The sequence below is a fragment of the Bubalus kerabau genome, chromosome 1, assembly GCF_029407905.1.
Source record: "Bubalus kerabau isolate K-KA32 ecotype Philippines breed swamp buffalo chromosome 1, PCC_UOA_SB_1v2, whole genome shotgun sequence".
Lineage (NCBI taxonomy): Eukaryota > Metazoa > Chordata > Mammalia > Artiodactyla > Bovidae > Bubalus > Bubalus kerabau.
Window position 1 is genome coordinate 34,209,205 of NC_073624.1, and position 18,794 is coordinate 34,227,998.

General features: G+C 41.5%; 1 protein-coding gene and 1 non-coding gene across 11 annotated transcripts in view; one reads left to right on the forward strand and one right to left on the reverse strand.

Annotated features, from left to right (window-relative positions):
• C2CD5 (C2 calcium dependent domain containing 5) overlaps positions 1-16,675 on the reverse strand; it is a 96,540-nt gene extending 79,865 nt beyond the window's left edge. For all 10 annotated transcript variants that reach the window (XM_055571842.1, XM_055571833.1, XM_055571825.1 and 7 more), the window contains exons 1-3: positions 16,488-16,675; positions 16,208-16,326; positions 4,809-4,895 (exon numbers count right to left, since the gene is read on the reverse strand). In XM_055571842.1, the coding sequence (XP_055427817.1) occupies positions 4,809-4,895; positions 16,208-16,297 (177 nt within the window). In that variant the 5' untranslated portion in view covers positions 16,298-16,326; positions 16,488-16,675. The remainder of the gene's footprint in view (positions 1-4,808; positions 4,896-16,207; positions 16,327-16,487) is intronic.
• TRNAG-CCC (transfer RNA glycine (anticodon CCC)) lies at positions 10,155-10,227 on the forward strand. The gene has a single exon. It is a non-coding gene; the product is annotated as a tRNA-Gly (tRNA).
• Positions 16,676-18,794: the final 2,119 nt, after the last annotated feature.

Genomic DNA, 18,794 nt, shown 5'->3' on the forward strand with positions numbered 1-18,794 from the left:
GTCTGGACCTGGGCTTTTGTTTGCTGGAAGATTTTTTATTACAGTTTCAATTTCCGTGCTTGTGATGGGTCTGTTAAGATTTTCTATTTCTTCCTGATCGAGTTTTGGAAAGTTGTACTTTTCTAAGAATTTGTCCATTTCTTCCTCGTTGTCCATTTTATTGGCATATAATTGTTGATAGTAGTCTCTTATGATCCTTTGTATTTCTGTGTTGTCTGTTGTGATCTCTCCATTTTCATTTCTAATTTTATTGATTTGATTTTTCTCCCTTTGTTTCTTGATGAGTCTGGCTAATGGTTTGTCAATTTTATTTATCCTTTCAAAGAACCAGCTTTTGGTTTTGTTGATTTTTGCTATGGTCTCTTTTGTTTCTTTTGCATTTATTTCTGCTCTAATTTTTAAGATTTCTTTCCTTCTACTAACCCTGGGGTTCTTCATTTCTTCCTTTTCTAGTTGCTTTAGGTGTAGAGTTAGGTTATTTATTTGACTTTTTTCTTGTTTCTTGAGGTGTGCCTGTATTGCTATGAACTTTCCCCTTAGGACTGCTTTTACCGTGTCCCACAGGTTTTGGGTTGTTGTGTTTTCATTTTCATTCGTTTCTATGCAAATTTTGATTTCTTTTTTGATTTCTTCTGTGATTTGTTGGTTATTCAGCAGCGTGTTGTTCAGCCTCCATATGTTGGATTTTTTAATAGTTTTTCTCCTGTAATTGAGATCTAATCTTACTGCATTGTGGTCAGAAAAGATGCTTGGAATGATTTCTATTTTTTTGAATTTACCAAGGCTAGCTTTATGGCCCAGGATGTGATCTATCCTGGAGAAGGTTCCATGTGCGCTTGAGAAGAAGGTGAAATTCATTGTTTTGGGATGAAATGTCCTATAGATATCAATTAGGTCTAACTGGTCTATTGTATCGTTTAAAGTTTGTGTTTCCTTGTTAATTTTCTGTTTAGTTGATCTATCCATAGGTGTGAGTGGGGTATTAAAGTCTCCCACTATTATTGTGTTATTGTTAATTTCTTCTTTCATACTTGTTAGCATTTGTCTTACATACTGCGGTGCTCCCGTGTTGGGTGCATATATATTTATAATTGTTATATCTTCTTCTTGGATTGATCCTTTGATCATTATGTAGTGACCATCTTTGTCTCTTTTCACAGTCTTTGTTTTAAAGTCTATTTTATCTGATATGAGTATTGCTACTCCTGCTTTCTTTTGGTCCCTATTCGCATGGAAAATCTTTTTCCAGCCCTTCACTTTCAGTCTGTATGTGTCCCCTGTTTTGAGGTGGGTCTCTTGTAGACAACATATGCAGGGGTCTTGTTTTTGTATCCATTCAGAAACTAAAGACCTATATATAGAAAACTATAAAACACTGGTGAAAGAAATCAAAGAGGACACTAACAGATGGAGAAATATACCATGTTCATGGATTGGAAGAATCAATGTAGTGAAAATGAGTATACTACCCAAAGCAATCTATAGATTCAATGCAATCCCTATCAAGCTACCAACAGCATTCTTCACAGAGCTAGAACAAATAATTTCACAATTTGTATGGAAAAACAAAAAACCTCGAATAGCCAAAGCGATCTTGAGAAAGAAGAATGGAACAGGAGGAATCAACCTACCTGACTTCAGGCTCTACTACAAAGCCACAGTTATCAAGACAGTATGGTACTGGCACAAAGACAGAAATATAGATCAATGGAACAAAATAGAAAGCCCAGAGATAAATCCACGCACATATGGACACCTTATCTTCGACAAAGGAGGCAAGAATATACAATGGATTAAAGACAATCTCTTTAACAAGTGGTGCTGGGAACTCTGGTCAACCACTTGTAAAAGAATGAAACTAGAACACTTTCTAACACCATACACAAAAATAAACTCAAAATGGATTAAAGATCTAAACGTAAGACCAGAAACTATAAAACTCCTAGAGGAGAACATAGGCAAAACACTCTCTGACATACATCACAGCAGGATCCTCTATGACCCACCTCCCAGAATATTGGAAATAAAAGCAAAAATAAACAAATGGGACCTAATTAACCTTAAAAGCTTCTGCACATCAAAGGAAACTATTAGCAAGGTGAAAAGACAGCCTTCAGAATGGGAGAAGATAATAGCAAATGAAGCAACTGACAAACAACTAATCTCCAGAATATACAAGCAACTCCTACAGCTCAACTCCAGAAAAATAAATGACCCAATCAAAAAATGGGCCAAAGAACTAAATAGACATTTCTCCAAAGAAGACATACAGATGGCTAACAAACACATGAAAAGATGCTCAACATCACTCATTATCAGAGAAATGCAAATCAAAACCACTATGAGATACCATTTCACACCAGTCAGAATGGCTGCAATCCAAAAGTCTACAAGTAATAAATGCTGGAGAGGGTGTGGAGAAAAGGGAACCCTCTTACACTGTTGGTGGGAATGCAAACTAGTACAGCCACTATGGAGAACAGTGTGGAGATTCCTTAAAAAACTGGAAATAGACATGCCTTATGATCCAGCAATCCCACTGCTGGGCATACACACTGAGAAAACCAGAAGGGAAAGAGACACGAGTACCCCAATGTTCATCGCAGCACTGTTTATAATAGCCAGGACATGGAAGCAACCTAGATGTCCATCAGCAGATGAATGGATAAGAAAGCTGTGGTACATATACACAATGGAGTATTATTCAGCCATTAAAAAGAATACATTTGAATCAGTTCTAATGAGGTGGATGAAACTGGAGCCTATTATACAGAGTGAAGTAAGCCAGAAAGAAAAACACCAATACAGTATACTAACGCATATATATGGAATTTAGAAAGATGGTAACAATAACCCTGTGTACGAGACAGCAAAAGAGACACTGATGTATAGAACAGTCTTATGGACTCTGTGGGAGAGGGAGAGGGTGGGAAGATTTGGGAGAATGGCATTGAAACATGTAAAATATCATGTATGAAATGAGTTGCCAGTCCAGGTTCGATGCACGATACTGGATGTTTGGGGCTGGTGCACTGGGACGACCCAGAGGGATGGAATGGGGAGGGAGGAGGGAGGAGGGTTCAGGATGGGGAACACATGTAAACCTGTGGCGGATTCATTTTGATATTTGGCAAATCTAATACAGTTATGTAAAGTTTAAAAATAAAATAAAATTAAAAAAAAATAAATAAATAAAAGAAGAAAAAAAAAAAAAAAAGGAAAAAAAAAAAAAAAAAAAAAAAATAAAGGACATTAACCAATTATAAAAAAAAAAAAAAAAAAAAAAAAAATTATATAATAATGTATATAATTTATAGGATAATTTATGTAATTAAATTATCCTATTAGGATGACTTACATTTTTAAAATAAATAAATATGGACAAGACTATGGAAAAACTGAAACTCTCAAGACATGCTGGTGGGAAATGGTGCAACCACTGTGGAAAAGTTTGGCAGTTCTTTAAAAAGCTAAACACAGAAATTACCATATGACTCACCCACTCCTCTTCTAGGTATATATCCAAAAGAACTGAAAACAAAGATTCAAACAGATCCTTTTATACCAGTGTTCACTGGTGTGGCATTAGTCACAACAGCCAAAAGGCAGAAACAAATCCAAGTGTTCAATAACAGATAAAGAGAATAAACAAAATATGGTATGTTCATAAGATGAAATATTATTCTGCCATAAAAAGAAATGAAATTTGGATACACACTGCACAACACAGATGAACCCTGAAAACATCATGTTAAGTGAAAGAAGCCACACACAAGAGGACAAATACTTATGATTCCACTTACATGAAATACTTATATAGGCAACTTCAGAGACAGAGAGTAGATGAGAGGCTACAAGGGGCAGGGGAGAGGAGGGCATAGGGAGTTGGTGCTGAATGAGTGGTTTCTCTGAAGTGACCAAAAAGTTTTGGAAATAGTGGTGATGCTTGTGTATCATTGTATGCAGGTAAATGCAATTAATGCTGTTGTATTGTACACTTAAAAATGGTTAAAATGGTAATATTTATGACATATTTTTACAAAATTCAAAAACTTTTAATCTATACACAGTGCATACGTGATTTCAGGTATATGCTAAAATCCAGAGGAAAATTATTACATAATAATATAATACCTTTTTAATCTGGGCTCTCCTATTCATACACCATTTTTCTAAACTGTAACATAATTTTTTTGAAAATTCAATATTCCTAGGGCTTCCCACGGAGAAATCAATGGCACCCCACTCCAGTACTCTTGCCTGGAAAATCCCATGGACGGAGGAACCTGGTAGGCTGCAGTCCATGGGGTCGCTAAGAGTCGGACACGACTGAGCGACTTCACTTTCACTTTTCACTTTCATGCATTGAAGGAAATGGCAACCCACTCCAGTGTTCTTGCCTGGAGAATCCCAGGGACGGGGGAGCCTGGGGGGCTGCCATCTCTGGGGTCGCAGAGTTGGACATGACTGAAGCGACTTAGCAGCAGCAGGGCTTCCCAGCTGGCACTAGTGGTAAAGAATATGCCTGCCAATGCAGGAGATGCAGGTTTGATCCCTGGGTTGAGAAGATGCCCTGGAAGATGCAACCCATTGCAGTAATCTTACCTGGAGAATCCCATGGGCAGAGGCCAATGGGGCCGAAAAGAGACACAATTGAGTGACTGAGCACACACATAGGAAATTTTTTCCTGGTGTACAAAAACTACAATACCTGAAATAAAAGGTAGTGCAATCATTCCTGGGGAGGGGAGAAAAAAGGGTCATATCAAAAATACACACACAAAAAATGCTGACATTTAAAAACTTACCTCAAATTTAAACCACTCTGAGTTCCACTGAGGGTTGAGGGATTTGAGATACACATCTGTTTTAAAGGTAGTATTACCAAATTTCACCTAAAAACAAATGAGAAATAATTCAAATATAAAGATCAAAAATGTGAATAAAGATAAAATTTAACGTCAGCTAAGCAATGGGAAGATTAACCATGCAGGGGGAAAAAGACAACTATCCCTGACACGAAAGGGGAGAAAATAGGATAGGCCCAGGTAAGTTGATAGATTACACCTGGGAACAAGGGCTCGCCCGCCGTTCTGTTTGACTAGCTCTGCCGATCCCTGGGTCAGGAAGATCCCCTGGAGGAGGGCATGGCAACCCACTCCAGTATTCTTGCCTGGAGAATCCCCAAGGACAGAGGAGCCTGGTAGGCTACAGTCCACGGGGGTCATAAAGAGTAGGACACAACTGAGCGATGAAGCACAGCACGGCATGGGGAAATTAAAATCAGACCATTATGTCAGTGTGAGAGCTTCCCTGGTGGCTCAGTCTGTAAAGAATCCACCTGCAATGCAGGAGACCCAAGTTCAATCCCTAGTCGGTAAGATCTCCTGGAGAAAGAAATGGCAACCCACTCTACTATTATTCTTGCCTGGAAAATCCCAGGACAGAGGAACCTGGTGGGCTATAGTCCATGAGGTCAAAGTGTGGGACAAGACTTAGTGGCTAATCCACCACCAAGTCCATATGGAGGAAGTACTCAACACGGCGTTCACTAAACAGGAGCTTAAGAGGAAAGTCTTAAGGGTGGAGGACCAGCAAAACAAATCAGAAGGTAAAAAGGACAGCTGTCTTACCAGCTCATCAAGGGAATCCAGAACTACAGCCTATTATTACAAGAACTTAGTAACATATACTCCTCTATTTTCTTACTTCCTCATATTTGTTATTTTTTAAAATCTTTACTTGTGTGTACATCAGTTCAGTTCAGTCGCTCAGTCGTGTCCGACTCTTTGTGACCCCATGAATCGCAGAACACCAGGCCTCCCTGTCCATCACCAACTCCCGGAGTTCACTCAGACTCATGTGCATCGAGTCGGTGATGCCATCCAGCCATCTCATCCTCTGTCGTCCCCTTCTCCTCCTGCCTCCAATCCCTCCCAGCATCAGTGATCAGCAATAACTATGGTCATTAAGGGTTTTATGTTCCTACATCAGGGGACAATAAAAGGGGTTGGATGGGGAGTCTATCTGGTTTCAACGTCAGTCTTGGCAGGCACTAAATCAAAAAGAAAAAGTAAATAAGGAAATGAAGAAGATGGAAAGCAGGCTAAATCCCTGGGACGTTTCTAACAAAGAATGGAGATTGTGAAACCTCAGACTGGACTTGAGAAGCAGTCAGGAAGCTTAAGAGCAAAACAGATAAGAAACTACTTCCTAGACTGTCTCATCTTTCCTAAATTTGATCTTGCCAAGCTCTTTCCCAGTTATATCAGTTTTCACCAGTATGTATCTCCCACCCTCAAAATTCACTAAAGGTTTATCCCAATACCCAATAAAGAATTTTGCACATTGTAGATACTTAGGAAATGCTGGTTCTGTCAGATTACCCATGAAATCTCCTTTCCTCCCTGACTTAAAATCCTACTTTTGGTATTACAATACTGGCAGACATTAATGTTTAATCAGTCCAGAAAATATTCTAAAAGCAAAATACCCAAAACTATAGTCATTATCTTATGTACATTTTATCACACAATTTGAATTATCAGGGATGATACCCACCATTTTGTACCTAGGTAGTTGCATCAGAGGGTAGAAAAAGTTTAAGAAATTACACAAAAATAGTAAGTTCTTGCATGGTGAGTGCGTTTAGTTGCTCAGTCGTGTCCCACTCTTTGCGATCCCATGAACTGTAGCCAGCCAGGCTCCTCTGTTCATGGAATTTTCCAGGCAAGAATACTGAAGTGGGTTGCCATTTCCTACTCCATCAGGCATGGTAAGGACTATGATAAATAAGAAACTGAGAAAAAGGATTTGCCAGACGTGTCACAAACAGCTAATTTCCTTGATTTCTAATAAGTTCCTACAAAGCAGTAAGAAAAAGATCAATAAACCAACTGAAAATAGGAAATTCAAAGAAATGGAAACGTAGATGTCTTTTTAATATATCAAAAGATGAAAAGCTAAACCAACATGTTGACTACTTGGGTTGGCAGAGGTCAAGAAGTCTGAAAAAACAGTGTGAGTGTTTCATACTCACTCTTGTTGCTGGAAGTGCAACTTTGAACAATCTTCACAAAGTGCAATCTGACAACATTTATCAAAATGTTAAACGCCCATACCCTTGACATTCATACAGAGATGCACAATGACATATACAAGCAGCATGATGGTGGCAAATGATTGGAAGTAACCTAGATGTCCATCAATTGGGAACTGGCTACATCAAGTATGGGAAAGCTGCATGATGCAGTGCTAAAGAGAAAAATGAAGCCGTTCTCCAAACACTAGTACAGAACAATGTCTAAAGGCCCAGGTTTGATCCCTGGTTGGGGAACTAAAATCCCACATACCACAACTAAGCCCATGTGCTGCAAGCAGAGAAGTCTGTGTGCTGAACTAAAGAGCCCAGTGCAGCCAAAATAATTTGAATTTAAAAATTTTTTTAAAGGAACAATGTCTATGATACATCTCTACTGCAGGGCAATGTGTATGGCATTCTTTGTGGAGGAAAAAAATGACAAAATGTCATAAGGCGTATGACATATGCCTATATGTGCACACATTATTTCTGGAAGGACATACAACAAATGTTAACGGAGGCCACTGAACAGAACAAAACAGATCAGTTGAAGGAGAGGCAATGAGAGGCTGACTCATTTTGTACCTGCTGGAATTTTGACATGCATGCATATTACCTATTTTTCAAATGGGCTATTTTAAAAGTCAAAAACATCAAAAATAAAAATAAATTCAAATGGCAAAAACTCTGTTTAGAGTCAAATTACAGAACTCTGGATTCACGTCCAGGAATTTATCCTCAAGTAGTACTTTCACATGTGGCTCCTCCTCCAAAAAATACACAAAAACCTAGTGAGAACAAGAAAGGGACTAAATCACACACTCCCTACTAAAGAACGGAGTTAACTATATATGCTGGGAGGGGAATATGAAAAAAACAAGAAATATATGATATGTAAAAGTTGCTTTTTTTTAGAGGGAGGAGTAGACAGATATATGCCAAAAAAGAGACAGCAATGATCTCTGAAGAAGGAACTAATAAGGGAGCAGATAATACAGTACAGTGTTGCAAGAAGTATGGGGCTTTCAAGTTTACATCTGAGTATCTGAATCTTTTGTAACAGGAGTTATTCGTGCTCAGTTGTCTCTCAGTACCCAGGTATTGGTTCCAGGACTCCTCCCTACCCCTCGCCCAACCCCCAGATATCCAAATCTGTGGATGCTCAGGTCCCTTATATAAAATGGTACAGTATCTGCACATAATTTCCTGTACACTTTAAATCATCTCTAGTCCAGAGGGTCGCAAAGAGGACACGGCTGAAGCCCTGTGCTAAGTCACTTCAGCCCTGTCCTCTTTGCGACCCTATGGACTGTGGCCCACCGGGCTCCTCTGTCCAAGGAATTCTCCAGGCAAGAATACTGGAGTGGGTTGCCACTTCCTTCTCCAAAATGCTATGTAAATAGCTGTAAATACAACATGTGTATATGCTAAGTCACTTCAGTCCTGTCTCTCTGTGACTCTCTAGACTATAGCTTGCCAGGCTCCTCTGTCCATTGGATTCTCAAGGCAAGACTATTGGGTTGCCATCCCCTTCTCCAGCAGATCTTCCCAACCCAGGGATTCAACCCTACCCTTGTCTCATGTCTCCTGCATTAGCAGGTAGGTTCTTTACTGCTAATGCCACCTGGGAAGCCCATACTATGTAAATAGCTGCCACACACACAAAAATTCAACTGTTGCTTTTTGGAACTTTCTGGAATTTTTTTTTTCCAAATATTTTCTACCTGCAGGTGGTTGACTCCAAGGAAGCAGACCCCAGGGAGTGAAGGGCCAACTGTATTACTGTGTAACTATCTTTTCACTTTTAAACTACAAATGTAAAAGAAATGAAATGAGGAAAAAGACCCCTCAGAAGAAACCTGCTTACTACTTCTTTAATGTTTATTACATTTCAATATTCAAAACATCAAAGAAATATTTATTTTTTAATTTACCTAAAAACTACTTTATTTGAAGTAAAATATCACTAGGATTCATAATACCATTCAACACCATTCAAAAGCCAAATGTACCCAAGGGTTTTGGCTCAACTGCCATACCCTAAGTTATGATTTTGGCACCCTCTTACGTTCTGTCCCACTACCGTGTAGTGCCATAATGTGCTTTTTTTTGGGGGGGGTAGGGATGGTCAACTCTCCATTTCATCTACAGTAAAAATCTAATAGTCCCCATACTACTCTAAACCAACAAAAGATTTTAGAAGAGAAAGGCTAGAGCAGGTACTCTGCCAACATTGCGGTAATTCCCCACCTACTAAAGAAGAATCAGAGTTCATTTGGTCTTATTTAATTCAAAGGAGATTTTATTACTCAGCAATTAAATGAATGCCTCACCATTTAGCTAAAGAACATCAGGGATTTTAACGAGATTCCCTGGTAAGGTAAAGGCATTCTCTTTCCCCACTCATAAGCTAAATTACCTTGAGAAAGTTATTTAACCTGTTATTTAAAGCTGCTTCCTCCTCTGAAAAGAGGAGTTGCTGTAAGCATTAATCAGGATAATGCATGTAGAGACCTAGCAAAATGTCTGGTAGAAGATGCTCATTAACTATTAATTTCTTTTCCTCTCCCAGTTCCTTCAAAGGCTCCTGGGTAAACACAAAATGATAATGTAGTTTAGCAGAACAGTTTGTAACATGCACATTAATACTGGGATATATTTTGATTAATACTTCCCTTGTACAGATTCCATCCCATTCATCCTGGAGATTCCCATTTAATAATCATCTTTAAATACTACTTGGTCTTCATTGGCTTCCTGAAAGCCTCACATCATATATAGCAGAAATTCCCTCAACCAATACAACCAGGACCAATATCTGAGTTACTCAGTCAGTCAAATAATTTGGTTAGATCAGATAATAATTAAAAATGATACAAGCAGTAAACATTTTCAAATAAAACAGGCAAACAAATATTCATTTCTCTATCTTTTATCTTCAGACTAAAGGCCTTATCTTTGAGTAAGGATCCACTGCTGATAGTTCTGTGGCATCTTTTTTGCGTAAACAACACTCATAATGTATCATCTGTGTTTGCCAGTTTGGATTTCCTTATAATGTGGTAGAGCGACTTCCCTGGTAGTCCAGTGGCTAAGACTCTGCACTCCCTATGCAGGGGGCCCAGGTTCGACCCCTGGTCAGGGACCTAGATTGCACATGCCATAGCTAAAGATCTGGTGCAGCCATATAAACAAATAATTTTTTTTTTTCATGCAGTAGACTTAAAATTGCTGGTAAAAAACTATGGATAGAGAATACTCATTTTAAAATCTTCATCTAATTCAGGAGTAATTTTTAGCAAGTGTATCCATAAATCTTTACACAGCATTATCAACTTCATCATCCCACTTAAATCACTGATTTGTATGAGGTTTAAACAAATAACAGTAACAAATGGAGTTGGCATAAATAGGGTAGGGCATAAATAAACACAACTGCCTCTTAGTAATATATCAGAACTGATGGGAGAAACAGGCACACTGGAGCAGAATCTAATGATACGAGGTATTCAAAAATGTGTTTATGGTAGAAACGTAGAGCACTGGAGACCGTAATGAGTCAGCTGGTAGAAACTGGTTAAGAGAGCATCCACCGTACAGACTTCTCCCCCTCCTTTTCAGACCACTTGGTAATCTGTATCCATCTGAGCCACCGGGGGGCCTGTATCCCCTTTTCTCAGCCAAATTTTATTTCCCAGTTCTATTCAACAAGAACCCTCTCTTCAATTACATGTGCTCTATCCCCTCCTTTTGCTTTTATCAAGTTTGTCCTATTCATCCAAAAAATGCTCCCTTTTCCTCTCTGCCTGTGGAGATGTTACCATCCTTCCAGTCCAGCACAAAGGCTTCTTATCACCAGCCCAGACTTCATTATGCTCCTTTCCTATGCGTTCATACAGTACTTAGAGTCCACCCCATACAATGTATCCCTTTATTATACTGTAATCCTTCATTATCCCCTTTTTTCTGCATTAATCTTTCCCTTTCTGCTGGATTATTCCTATTAGCACACAAATATGTTCTAATATCTTCTAATTTATTTTTTAAGTATTAAAAGCTGCATACCCCCTCAATATCACACTATTTCTCCTCTCCCCTCACAGCCTTATTTCTTGAAACAGTTGCCTATTCATGCCACCCTACTTCCTTATTCCTGTGTACAGTGCGTGTGTGCTAAGTCGCTTCAGTTGTGTCCAGCTCTTTGTGACCCTATGGACCGTAGCCCACCAGGCTCCTCTGTCCATGGGGTTCTCCCATGGAGTGGGTTGCCATGCCCTCCTCCACGGGCTCTTCCCAACCCAGGGATCGAACTTGGGTCTCTTATTATGTCTGCCGTCTTGGCAGGTGGGTTCTTTACCACTAGCACCACCTGCAAAGCCCTTCTGTGTACTTACTTTTCTACAGTATGGGTTTCCGGCCTTGTCACTCCTTCCGAGTGTCAATGCCGCCTGAGACATTACTTTCTTGATTCTCTCCTAAAATCACTGGCTGACAGTATGTTTCCTTTCCACAATCCTCAACTTCTAATAGATTCTTAATGTCAAATTTGTTCAAGGATCCATCCTTCTTCTTGCTCCCTCTTCTCTCCCCCTTAGTCAGTGGTTTGCAAAAGGGACAGAACCAACTTCTAATGGAACTTTAAAAATTGCCACCGGGTATTTTTGGGACAAACAGTAGTATTATTAAGCGAAGAAGCTCAGAGATGCTAGATGTCCTGCAATTCAAGAGACAGTCCCCAACAATGAAGACTTGTCCCATGTCATGACTATCAAATGTCCGTAGATCAGATGGCCAGATGGGTCAAAAACCTACCTAGAACCTAACTCAGTTTTACAAATATAAGTATTGTAGTGTGGTTTAAATACACACTCACTTTAATATACATAATTGTCAAGAAATATGACCATTGTAAAAATTAGTGGACAACTTTTTTCCCATGAGCTGACTATTTTGGAAACCCAGATCACCTATGGCCGTGAAGGCCCATCTGAGATGCCAGCACTACACAACTGTCTCACTCTGTGCGAGGAGCAGCCGTGTTCAGGAGATTGTACATGGAGGTGAGGTATTTGCTATCCTGAATCCCTGCTTTATTTTCTCCACATGGGGCACTTCTCACCACCTTGCATAGTTTCTCTCTTAACAACTTTCCTGATTAACTCTCTCCTCCCACTAAAACCTAAGTTCCATGACTACAGACATTGTTTTGCTCACTGCTCTATCCTTGCATGCTGTACTATAGCCAGTACAGTATCTGATATATACAAAGCCCCAATAAATATCATGGACTCAATCTGACTACTTCATGTCTTCTACTATGGTCATTAACAAGTATGCCCATATTAAAATACATATTATAAAATACTTTTATTTCTGTATCATATTACAGTTAGAGCATTATATTGATTCTTTAGAACTGTAAGCATGTAAAGATAGTAAAGGGAAGATTCCAAAATACCTGCTATATAAATGCGAGATTGGGTCTCACCGAGTTGAGAAGTACTGGACTGTGGGAGCTTATTTTTAACTCATACCTCTCTTCAGAACACCATACTCACAAATCCAACCTTTTCTCCTAAATAACTCCAATTAAAGGACCCAAAGACACTTCAAACTGAACATGCCCAAATGGAAGCTGATGCTCAACCCACTCAGTCAATCTCTCTGAACCCCATGGAGACTGAGAAAGTTACTCCAGTAACACCAGAAGGCTAGGAATCATCTCTACATCTCCCTTTCCCTGGCCCCCACTCCAACCTACCAAGTCCTCTACTCTCTACTTTCTAAGTGAATCTGGAATCCATCCACTTCTATTACCAAAACCATCACCTTGACCCTCACGATCTCTTTTTTGAACTATTATGAAATCTCGTAACTAGTTAACTGCTTTTGCTCTTTCCCCTCTGCAGTCCATTCTCTAGACAGTAACAGAAATACTCATCTTAATAAGTGCTTCCCACTGAACTGAGAATCAAAACCAAACTTCAGTCATGGCCTCTAGGATCCTGCACAATCGGCTCCCTGATTAACTGTCCAGTGTTATTTCACAGCACTCACTCCTTCCCTTACTACTTGCCAGCACACATCTCTTCCCTCACTTCCTGAAATAAGCAAATCCTCAGGATCTTCCCTCTGCGGAGGCTTCCTTCTCCTCCAGCCTCTCCGCTACACACACACACACACCACCATCACCACCAAGCAGCTATTCCTTCTCATCCAGCAGGTCTGTGGCTAGCTGGCACTTTCTCGGGGGCCTCCCTTGATAATCCAACCTAAAGTTCCAGAGATTCTTCTTCTTTTTTAATAGTTACTAACAATTAGAAAAGTGTATCTGCATATATTTATTTTTTTACTCCAGGACAGTGGCTATGCAAAATTAAATTTTAACAGTCTACTACTTCTAAAAGGGTACAAGTACATGGTATTTAATTTTTTTTAAACCTTTTATTTTGGATTGGCATACAGCCGATTAACAATGTCGTGATAATTTCAGGTGAACAGTGAGGGTAAACCCCCTGAGATTCTCTATCACTTTTCTTTCATGACTCTCACCACTATTTCTAATTATAAATTTAAGTTTCCTTTACTTTTTAACATCTGGTTCTCCCACCAAAATATACAGTCCATAAAAACAGGAACCAAGAATATTTTATTCACTATCACATATGCATCGGCTAGATCGGTGACTACCACAAGGCTTGGCAAACAGCAGACACTCAGTAACTATTTGTTGAAAGAAGGAATGAATGAGTCACCATTAAATCCAACTCCTCCCTCTCCAGCAAACACCATTTGTTACCAAGGCCTGAGAATGTTACCTCAGAAATGTCCCTCAAATCTTTCTCCCTTAATTCATTCCTACTATCATCTAAACATGCACACATTGTCTGGATAATTTTACCACCTTCTCAACTGATCTCCTTGCCTCGTCTCTCATCTATCCAGTCTATCAATAACATCACCATTCAAGTCATTCTAGAAAGAAACAACCTAATACAAAAATGATCTTATTTCATTTCTGCTTGAAAAACTTCCCCAAACTACCTTATACTCAAAAAATAAAGGAAAATGCCTTTAATACAGAAAATGAGGTTGGCGCAAACCTACCTTTCTAGCTTTAACCCCTCAAAGCTCCACTACCCACATATCCCTTCTGACACCAAGCACATCACAAACCAAATTGGTCTCCTCACACACCACGTATTCCACTCGGCGCCTTTGATGTTCTGCGCCTTTCCACTCTGCCTGGAAAATTCTGGGTATTCTACAAAGCCCAGCTCCGATATCTCTTTTTTAGGAAGACCCCTCAACCTTCAGAGACAGAATTAAGTTTCCAGAGTCTACAGAAAACACCCATCATCTTGTCTGGAAAGGCAGTATGAGCACAGTGGATTAACAGACCACAAGGCTATGGAGAATTACAAGGTTAAGTTACCTCTGGCAAATTATTTACTGTTCCTAGGCTTTTTTCAAGTTGTAAAGCATTTTTAATTGTAAAAACAGTCAATACAGGTTGACAATGCAAATGTTATCTCAGAACATATTCCCCTGGCTCCTGAACTTGCCAGGTTCCTTTGTACCAGCAAGTCTTCATAGCATTTCTCAGGTATCATAATTCTTTTCAGATATGTTTTAATCGATTATATGTACATATTGCTTGGAAACAAAAGTCCATATGTTATTAAAACTAACCAATCTGTTGTGTCCTTCCAGTACTTCCACTGTAAATGGGAAATAACACAATAGTAGGACTGATATAAAGGCTAGGTTTTGTGTTAGTCCTGCACTCGTGTCCAACTCTTCGAACCCATGGACTGTAGCCCTCCAGGCTCCTCTGTCTGTGGAATCCTCCAGGCAAGTATACTGGAGAGGATAGCCATTCCCTTCTCCAGGGGATCTTCCCAACGCAAGGATCAAATCCAGGTCTCCTGCACTGCATGCAGCTTCTTTACGGCCTGAGCTAGCAGGGAAGTCCGATATAAAGACCCAGACTAAAATTGAAGATATAAAGACTAAGAATTGAAAAATACTTAGCACAGACCTGGCAATAACAAGACTCAACACATGTTAGCTACTATTTATTAACCTAAACTGTGCAGGTCAGTCTCTGATACACCTGAGAGCAAAGACTATGCTATTGCAATCTGTGCAACCCCATGACTTATCATCTGGCCCAAGAACATACTCAGTAACTGTTTCTCAAATAAAAATGAAGTTGAGACTAAGAATGTCAATGTTTGTGTCAATATTTGACTGAGTTAGAGAATCTTTAGGGACCGTGAACAGTATTTTATATTGAGATGGAATCAGGCTGTATATTATCATGTATCTATCAACTCGAAGCATTAATAGCCCAAACAATTACTGTTCTAATGCTCTGGCTCGTCCTGACAATTTTTTATTACAGTATTACTAGGCTTCTTTCAGACTCTGGATTATTACTTTCCGCGCCCCAGGCCTGTGCTAATTTGCATGAGTTTTAAACTAATCATTAGATTTAAAAAGCAATTTTGCAATTTAAACCCATGGCACTTAATTGGCTTCCTACCTCAAGGCACTAAATTACCCTGAAACAGCTCATCAGACCTACCAGTCTATACAAGAGCAGAAAAGTGTTGCACTTGGGTTTCAGAACTTGCACTGATGATTCAGAAATCACTATGTTAAAGAGGAGATCGCCTTGCAGCTCTCCCGTGTCCATAACAGACTGTATCTATATTCTTAAATATCTCCATCACTCTAACATTAAAAAACCAGGTACCCTCCCCCCAGAGAAGGGTGGATGTGGGTGTGTGTGTGTGTGTTTCAGTGGCCGCCTGGCCACGCCTTGCGATCTCCTGACTGGCGGGTGGCCTGTTAGAGGAGTCCTGACATCAGGGTCACCCCTGCAGACAGAGCAGTAACAGCCTTCCCTCGCGGCTGAGCGTGCCGCTGACGCCTGCAAGCCGTGCACCCATTACATGGGCTGCAGTCTCAGCAGTCAGCTCTCCAGGGAGGGCTGGCTAAGCACCGCACCCGGCAGGCCAGTGGGCGGGGAACGGGCTGAGGGACTGCAGGCAAGGTGGCTAGGATCCTTCACAGGGCTTGGCGCTCCCTGGGTTTGGAGGGGCAGGACCTTGCACCAACCTCCACGAAGGCATCAGTCAGGTCACTAGCTCGGTCCATCACTGGTAAATGGCGCCCGGCCACGATTTTCACCTTCAGCTTCCCAGGCATCGTCTCGGCTTCGGCCTCTTCTTGGGCTCCTGCAGACACAAACAAGCGAGTCTGCGCCGAGCGCCCAGCCTGGGAGGGGGAGGGGGAGGGGTGGGAGCGCGCGGGGAACGGCGCGCGGCCGCGGGGACGCGCGGGGTAACTGACAGAGGAGGGCGCGCGGGGGCGCGCTGCGCCGCCTGGTGCTACTTACTCTTGGAGGAGAAAGGGGGCCTTCCGGTGCGGGAACTTAGGCCTCATTCCGGAGAGGCAGGCGGAGGAGTGGCCCCTATGGAGGCTTCTGCCCGAGCTCCACAGCGCTGGCAAGAGAAGCAGAAGCCAGTCGACATCCCGTTGAGCCGCTGCCGCCCCTACTAGTCTTTCTCCTCCCCCAAAATGGCGGCTCCCGGGGCGGAGGAGGAGGCATCGATTGCTCGGCGCTCGGCCCACCTCGCAGAGGAGATGCGAAATTGGCTGAGAGCAGGTGAGAGGCGGGACGGACTTCGAGGAAGCGGAGGGCAGGGAAACTGGTGGAGCTCCGCATCATCCAGCGAGCGTGGGCTGTGAGTTGGAGCTCAGCGGCTTCCAGAGAGGAAACCGGCCTACAGGTCAAGGGCGGACCGCAGGTGCAGCTCCTAACCTCTCCGCGGGCCGTTACCTTCCCGGCTGCCAGCGCCGCGTTTCCAAAGGGCCAGGAGAGACCGGGCAGCAGCAGAGACGGATAGAGGAGCGGTTTCAGTTTGCCTTTAACTACCATTTAGTAGTTCGTGAAATCAGCTTAACTGGTTTCTACCTGGAAGGGCTACAGTTTTTGTCTTATATGAAATAGAGTGAGAAATTTCAGGAACCTCTCGGGTAGTTGAGTAAGTATTGGAGTAAGATAGTCGAGTATTCTATAGTAACATTCTTTATTCAGTCATATACACGTGTACTGGGTTACAGATGTTAAGGTAGATTTTGGACGGAAAATTTTTGAAATCCAAAGGCACTTCTTGCAGGAATTTGCCTCGTACCCTTAAGTCATCTCAGGCTGGTTATGCTGGCCATAAATCGGGCCAATAAACCAGGAGATGAGTTGTTGGAAGAAGAAATAACGATTTTAATTGGAAAGTTAGCAGACTGAGAAGATGGCCGACTAAGGCCTCAAAAAGCTACCTCTGCTTAATCTCAATTCAGGCTCCTTTTATACAGAAGTGGGAGAGGGGCCCACTCTGTTAGTGTTACTCGCTCAGTCGTGTCTGACTCTTTGCGACCCCATGGACTGTAGCCGGCCAGGTTCCTCTGTCCATGGGATTCTCCAGGCAGGAATACTGGAGGGGGTAGCCATTCCGTTCTCCACAATATCTTCCCGAACTTGGGTCTCCCATATTGCAGGCATATTCTTTACGGGTCTGAGCCACCAGGGAAGTCCAATCACTGAGCAGAACCAGTAACAGCTGCAGGTTGACAGTTGCTCCCTGTCAATTGCTTGGGGGAAGAGCCCATTGGGTGCTAACCAATGGCTATAGAGCTGAGCGGCTATAGCTTGCCCCTGCCCTGACACTCTTGTAACTTCTTGAAGGGATTTGCCCTCCACTCTTAGTTCGTTTCAGTGTGGTTATGGCACCCCACTCCAGTACTCTTGCCTGGAAAATCCCATGGACGGAGGAGCCTGGTAGGCTGCAGTCCATGGGGTCGCTAAGAGTCGGACACGACTGAGCGACTTCACTTTCACTTTTCACTTTCATGCTTTGGAGAAGGAAATGGCAACCCACTCCGGTATTCTTGCCTGGAGAATCCCAGGGACAGAGGAGCCTAGTGGGCTGCCATCTATGCGGTCGCACAGAGTCGGACACGACTGAAGCGACTTAGCAGCAGCAGCAGCAGCAGAGATCTACAATTCTGCCGGAATTTCAGGACCTCCTACCATTGGAAATTGGGCTTTTCTGGTGGCTCAGATGGTAAAGAATCTGCTTAGAATGCAGAAGACCTCGGTTCTATCCCTGGGTTGGAAAGATCCCCTGGAGAAGGAAATGGCAACCCACTCCAGTATTCTTGCCTGGAGAATTCCATGGACAGAAGAGCCTGGTGGTCTATAGTCAGGGGACTAAAAAAGTCAGACACGACTGAGCAACTAATACACACCCCATAGGAAATTATGTTCAGCTAATTGGACGTACTTGATTAAACAGTTTGAAGACTCGACCCAATTGTATATATACATAAACTTGCTAAAATGAAGCCTAATTTATAAGCTCAGACATCAGAAAAAGATTAGAGAAATTGAAACACACACACATGAGGTAACACAAATCACTCCATAAAAGTATCAAAAACAGCGTTAACAATGCATGCTATGTTAAATACCAGAATGAGCATTAGCAATTTCAGTAGAAATATTATACCACTGGGATTCATCAGGAGTGGAAAATTCCAGATGAAGATATCAAGATTATATTTTTAACTTTGAAAATACTCAACAAGATAGGCATCCAAATTGGAAGGCAAGAAGTAAAACTCAGTATTTACAGATGATGTGATA